We start from the raw sequence: 7200 nt of genomic DNA on the forward strand, positions 1-7200 counted from the left end.
ACCCAATTAAAATACTGCACTGTAAAGACGTCACTAAGACTTCACGTTTTCTCAACTTGGTGAGGGTGTGAGGAGGTGAGTAGTAAAAGGTGAGACCTGACTTACGCAGGACCTGCTCAGTGCAGGGGTTGTGCACTGAGCACAGGAGGACTGGTGCTTGATAACTTCAGAGTCGATCCAAGACAAGCAATGACACCACTCAACACCTCCTTGCTTGACTGATGCCAAAGAAAATAGGTGTCTCAATCTCTTCACATGCTCAGCCTTTGCTCCTCATTGGTTCAGAGACAATGCAGAGTGTGACAGCTGAATTATATTCAATCCATACAACGCCTCCGGACATGTATTGCTCCCAGCTCCCTGCACCGCCCAGCGCATCTCTCCCGAGTGACACTCATTTCCTCTCTGTCCGTTACAGCAGTCTCTGCCTGGCAGGCGGCTTGCGCAGATGCACAGGGTCTCACACTGGGATGAGAGCGTGTGGCTTTTTGCTCTGAATGAGTGGAATTTCTGTGAAACACATGCGTATCTTCTGTAGGAAAAGAAGAGAGGAATACATCTCAGATACTGTTTTACTGTAAGGTAAGAAAAATACATATTGGAGGCAGAATATTTGGGAAATTTCAGAATTTTTTACTTAAAAAATGTACTTCTGGAAGAAATTGGGTCTTTTCATCCCATCACCCCTGCTAATTAATTATACACACACAGTACTGTACAATTTACTGGTGTTGGTGGTAAAATGCAAAGATATTAAGGCTGTGTGACTGCTCACTCATGGACAAGAAAAACTTTTAGTTCAGTTAAACTGAACTGTGTTATCATTAAGACACTGTAAAAACTGCTAAGAACAGGATACACATCAGGAATGACTTTTTGCCTTAGATCATAAAGTGTCTGATTGCTTTGCATCTCACGGGAAACACTCATGCTCAGTTCAACAATGGATTTGTAAGGTTTTCTTTTTTGCCCCAGCTGCGTTTATAGCAATTTGGAATTGAGCTCAAACATCTACCCATCGATCAATGTAATTTTTACAAAAACAACTGAACAAAGAGTTGAATAGTTTCAAGGAAAACCATCTATCATTTCATCCAAACCCCTGCTGATGAAAAGACAAAGTCTGATCTCCTCTCATCTACAGAGAGTTTGATTTCCAGGTTGTTATTCAGTCAGTGTTTAAAGCAGGGGTGTCAAACTGTTCCACAAAGGGCCGGTGTGGCTGCAGGTTTTTGTTCCAACCAATGAAGAACACACAGTTTGACCAATCAACTGTCTGAAGACTGAGATCAGTTGATTAAATGAGTCAAGTCTGGTGTGCTGCTGCTTGGTTGGAACAAAAACCTGCAGCCACACCGGCCCTTTGTGGAACAGGTTTGACACCTCTGGTTTAAAGCATGCTACAGTACTGAGCAGCATGATGAACATAACTGTGTGAGTAAGAAACTACAACTTACAGTTCAGCTATAATCAAATATTCTCCTTTATGATTATGTTCTTGAAACACAAAGGTTGCAGAGTGAGTCTGAGTCAAACTGTCACAGAAGCACGGTCAGTTTTTTATCTGAAATTCAGGTGGTTTATACAACAATAAGCATATTTCAACAGCTCATTTTTATGTAAATGATATTATAATTATTATATAGTTTTTTTCATTTCTTACAGGTTTTCAAAATATGTTGTAATAATAAGTGTGAAAATGAAATTAATTAGACTGCATAATTTCACATGCAATTGCTTATTAAAATTAAACCAATTCAATTCAACACATGACATTGATAAAATATTCATCACAGAGTAAACCTGGCCTATTTGGGTTTGTTTACGCCACTGAAAACCATTTTCACACACGCTCTGATCTGACAGCCCATTATAAACAATTGTATAGTGGATGTTGAGCTGCAAGACAAATATTTCTGCAGAAGGTAATAGCCTTACCTTCCAGAAAAATTTTTAGAAAAGAAGTTTCCAAAATCCATCTAGATGAGTACAATTTACCAATCGCAAAACTGTCAAAAAGAGTTAGAGATCAATAAAAAGCTTATTCGGTCCCAGAATGCCAGATTCAGATGATTGATGGTGAGCTATCAAGCAGGCTTTCACACTGCTCTCACATCAGATTGGCCATTTTGGTCAGTATGTTGTTTCCACAGGGTGTGAGTGAGCATGCACTTGACTGAATCAACCCACCTACAATAATCAAAAGACATAACAATTGGACTATTGATTTCTGGAGAGATTCTATTGTTTTATGTAATTACCAATTGATTCTTCTTCTGGTCTGTGTGATTGAACTCCCAGTGGGAGGACGTGTGTGTTGGTGCTCTGGTTGAAAATTGGCTGAATTTGTTAAAGGAAGATGTTGGACATTTAACCCAGAGCACATTCATGTGTCATCCTTCTGTTTCTATTTGTCTGTCTCTGTTACCCCCAGATTTCACAATGACCCAGGATCTACTTCTCAACACTACCTGGGAGAGCCTGAACTCGTCCAATTCCTTAAGACTGCAAGAAAATCCTTTGACCCACCAGAACATCACTTATGTCGACTTCTACCTCCACAAGCCCTCTGTGGCAGCAGTCTTCACGATCTCCTACCTGCTCATCTTTGTGGTGTGCATGGTGGGCAATGGTGTGGTGTGTTTCATTGTGCTGCGCAGTAAGAACATGCGCACCGTCACCAATCTGTTTATCCTCAACCTCGCCATCAGTGACCTGCTGGTTGGCATCTTTTGCATGCCAACCACTCTGGTGGACAACATCATAACAGGTCAGGCTGTAAAATCTTTGTAGTTCTGATAATTCTCTCTTTAATAATATGAGAAAATGAGTCAATTCCATCATCAATTCATAATTTATACTCTACTTCTTGTTTCTGTTTTGGCTTTGATTTGGAAGTGGTGAAAAATTCACCTTCTTTCTAACCATTAGGATCAATTCCAAAGTTTAAATAATTCATGCAGTCTGCTTGTCTTTGTGTTTTTAGACTCATACAATTTTAACAGTTTTCCTCTTTTCTGCAGGATGGCCATTTGGTAGTGTGGTGTGCAAACTAAGTGGGATGGTTCAAGGAATATCTGTGTCAGCATCTGTGTTCACTCTAGTGGCTATAGCTGTTGACAGGTGAGGGTAGTAATTGTGCTACTGGTTATTATGTGTTTGTGTGGGCGTGTGTTTTTTTCCTAAGAGACTTCGGTTCCTGAATGCATTTTCTTCAATCCCCCTTGTGTCAGGTTCCGCTGCATTGTCTACCCTTTCAAGCAGAAGCTGACCATCGCCACCTCAAAGCTAATTATCGTCATCATATGGGTCCTGGCTGTGTCCATCATGTGTCCCTCGGGGGTCATGCTCCAGGTCACAAAAGAGCAGAGGGTGCGGATCGTCCTTGGCCACAACAACGACTCCAGCCCCTTCTACTGGTGTCGGGAAAACTGGCCCAATCAGGAGATGCGGAAAATCTACACCACCGTCCTCTTTGCAAACATCTACCTCGCCCCTCTCAGCCTTATAGTCATCATGTACGCCCGCATTGGCTTCACTCTCTTCAAGACCACTATTCCTCCCATGAGGGGCAGTGGAATTGTGCCTGGAGAAGGGAGTGGTAACAACAAACTGAGCATGGAAGGTCGTCACACAATTTCAAGGAAGAAGAAGAGGGTGATAATGATGCTTCTGGTTGTGGCTCTGCTCTTCATCCTGTCCTGGTTGCCTCTCTGGACGCTGATGATGCTGAGTGACTATGCCAGCCTGACAGAGCACCAGTATCGTGTCATTAATATCTACGTGTATCCCTTAGCTCACTGGTTGGCCTTCTTCAACAGCAGCGTCAACCCCATCATCTATGGGTTCTTCAATGAGAACTTTCGCAGAGGCTTTCAGGCAGCTTTCAAATTCCAGCTGTGCTCTGCTGACATTGAACGCCAGAAGACCTACTCCCATCGGATCAGAGGGAACGCTGTGCTGCCGGTCCAGCCCGCCACACTCAGCAGATCAGGCTCAGGAGTCAGATCAGTGTTAGTGGGGAATGGGAAGTGCTCATGTCAGGAAAGGGAGTGTTTGGCTGGTAGAAATGACACCAAAGAACAGGACCTGATCATGGAAGATCTGGAAAAGGTGTCCCAGGTTTAGATAGACTGAGAGTGAGCAGCACATGGACACTTTAAGAGGTTGTGAAACTATTGGAGGATCATTTATTGCATTTTAAGGACCACGGACAACAGGTCCCAGAAGTACATAATCAAATGTCGTGTTGTTCCAAATGAATGTACAAGCTCTACGGCATCATCAGGAATCATTTTTGAAAATCCCCTGTGAATGTCTATCATGGTGTATATTGCAAAGACTTGAGCTTAAAGTTCCCCAAAACTTAAAATTTGGTGGTTTGATCAGATTTGGTTGACAGTGTCTTGCAACCATGAACAAACAACCCACCAACTGACCACAGATTCTAATTTAAATGTTACTGAATCCTGGTTGGTGGACGTGCAGTTTAATATCAGCTTTTTACAGCTGATCCCTGCCTTCTTCAAACCAGACAAATAAAAAGAAGACAGATAAAGCACAAACTAAAGAACTCTCATGTGAAATAAACCTAACAGTTTGAACTTTGGCAGGGAATTGAGTGATTATGTAGCATCCCATCTGTCAGAGTAACAAGTTGAGAGAGAAAAAAGGTTTTCAGGGCCTTCAGGGGACGAAATGTAATCTGAATGTCCATTTTTTAAATTACAGTGTAATGAAAATTGTTGGATGGCATGAGATTTTTTGTGTTAATTGCTTTGGTTGTGTTTTTGCAGTTCACATTCTGCAAGCCTGTACAACTCTGTTAACTCTATTACAAATTCTCTTTGCAGCTGATGTAATACCTGTGAGATTCAGTGAATGGCACGGTGGTGCACTATGATCAAGGACATTCCTCTTAGCGTTGGAGGTTTTTTAATGTTTCAGGGAGAATGAAGGCCTATCTAGCTACCTTTGGCAGTTAAAAAAATCAAGATTAGAATAGCACGCCTGTCAAGGGTTAAGTGCAAGGCTGTGGGATGAGACTTGTGTCAGCTTCCTCCAGTCGAAGTGCATGTTCTTGTGCCCCCAGGCAGCTGGTGCTAGGCTGATGGCTGTGACATTCAGTGGCACTGGAAGAAGATCTCAGGTTCATTTGGAAAGCACCCGTGTGCCCTCCAGGTATCTGCTCCACACCGGCGCTTTGAGATTTGAACACTTATAACAATGTCAGAGGGAAGAGAGTTATATTTATTGGTGGTAGTCAGGATTTAAGCTTCACCTGAAAGCAGAGCAGATGAGAGCTTAGAGGGACTTACCATTACCATACCAAGTGAATGCATGAGCATTTATGCATAACGTGGTAACATCCGTAAAGGGTATGCTCAACATAAAAGTGTGGGAGAAAATCACCATCAGTTGAAGACTGCATCAAATATGGAAACAAAGCTTATTAATATATAATGCTTAATAGCTATTTTTGCTCTACGCAAGGCATGTTCTTTATTTTTTCAGAACTATTAACACAAGACTACCATACTTTACTGTACATACAGTGTTTAAATCACTGTTAAGAAACCTTCATATCTCAAGAAAATGGATGTACAAGGTGGATGGATGGCCATGGATGTGCAAGATTTGTGTAAAATTTAACTTATTTTTTTTGAAAACTGTAGGATTTGTCCCCAATTTCCACAAGCAATTGCATTTGAAACAGTTATTTCAATATGTGATGTGTTTTTGAACAGTGCTGTTGCTGATACTGGAGCAGAACATTAACAAGTAGGGTTAAGAGTGCGTATATCTGATAGATATTCAATGTGATTGTTAAAAATTTGAAATTGATTTGAATTCTTGGGATCTGCCAAGACAGTTACAAAGAATAAAATGTAGTACAATTAAGTACTATTATAATTTCTTGTAAAATTACTGCTAAAACATTTGTCATGGTTTTTTTTTTTGTGGTCAATATTTGTCAAGCTACAATACGTGATATATTTAAAGGGACCCTATGGCGTTTTTGACCACTAGTAGCGCTATGGAGCACTGCTTTTTAAAAGTTGGTCCCTGTTTTGTTAACATCATACACAATGACGCACATGCACATAATACAATATATGCCCAGAAATGTAGCAGAAGAAAACAATGACCGCCCGCTAACACACACGAAAGCAAACGTGTTTTGGTGAGAGACACTGAATGTTACCTTTGTTTATTTATATGAAAACTCCACAGGGCACCTTCAAGGTCTTTAATAATTTGACGAATCATAAAGACAATGATACACGTGATCCTTGCTCTCGCTAACGAGCTGCTGCTCAGTAAGTATTATGCTCTAAAGTGTGTAACAGTAATGAAGGTGTGAGTAATGTAAAAGGTATTCTTTTTTTTGTACGCTGCAGTGGTATTTGTGCATGCTTTCTTTGATCACAGTGTTTCTCCAAGCAATTCATTCATTCGTTGACAGTTACGTCAACGCCCTCAATGACCCTACGGCGAGCGCCCAAATAACCAGACTCAGGGACTGAAGGAAAAAGAAGAATACCTTACTGATGGAGCCATGACGAATACACAGCGTGTACTCACCATGCAGTGTTTTGATTTTGATGATGTTTGCAGTCTTTTTGTTTTTGGTTCTTAGCTGATCTGCACATCGATTGCACTGAACAGGCTTATTTACAAGTCACCACAAGAAAGATGCGTTGTTATATGAAGAATGTTCCTCAGAAGGTGACATTTCTGAAGGTGTATGAATGCAATCACATTGTAGCGACCTGTATTCATGCACATAGATGGATGTTTATAATATGTAATATATATTCTAACCAACCTTTTTTGCTGATTATGTACATACTACCTGTATTTGAAAAAGTATCAAACATACTGTACTGCCAGTGTATTTTGCTGCTTGTTTGTGAACTACAAATAGTGATTTTCAGACAGTGTGCTAATGAAAAATAAAAACGAGCAGTTCCAGGATGTCGTTCCAAGATCAATGCTGTGAAGCTTTTGTGAGAGAAAATTATAAATGTATACGTGCATTGTTCATGTGAAAAGTCTCATTCAGGATTGTAAGAGAAAGGCAGACCACACATAACACACACCTAAGACAACAAAATATGTACACAAGCTTGGTCAGAGGATTTAATTTGATGCACCGAAAGGCGTAAATCTTTAAAATCTCGGTGCATGTTTATTATA

General features: G+C 40.7%; 1 protein-coding gene across 1 annotated transcript; it reads left to right on the forward strand.

Moving 5' to 3' along the window:
• The first annotated feature begins 2442 nt into the window (after window positions 1–2442).
• On the forward strand, window positions 2443–4128 carry LOC121195606 (neuropeptide FF receptor 2-like). The gene is made up of 3 exons (XM_041059180.1): window positions 2443–2770; window positions 3024–3123; window positions 3234–4128. The coding sequence occupies exons 1-3, from the start codon at window positions 2443–2445 to the stop codon at window positions 4126–4128; spliced, it is 1323 nt and encodes a 440-aa protein (XP_040915114.1).
• Window positions 4129–7200: the final 3072 nt, after the last annotated feature.

The sequence above is a fragment of the Toxotes jaculatrix genome, chromosome 16 (genome assembly GCF_017976425.1).
Source record: "Toxotes jaculatrix isolate fToxJac2 chromosome 16, fToxJac2.pri, whole genome shotgun sequence".
NCBI classification, from domain to species: Eukaryota; Metazoa; Chordata; class Actinopteri; family Toxotidae; genus Toxotes; species Toxotes jaculatrix.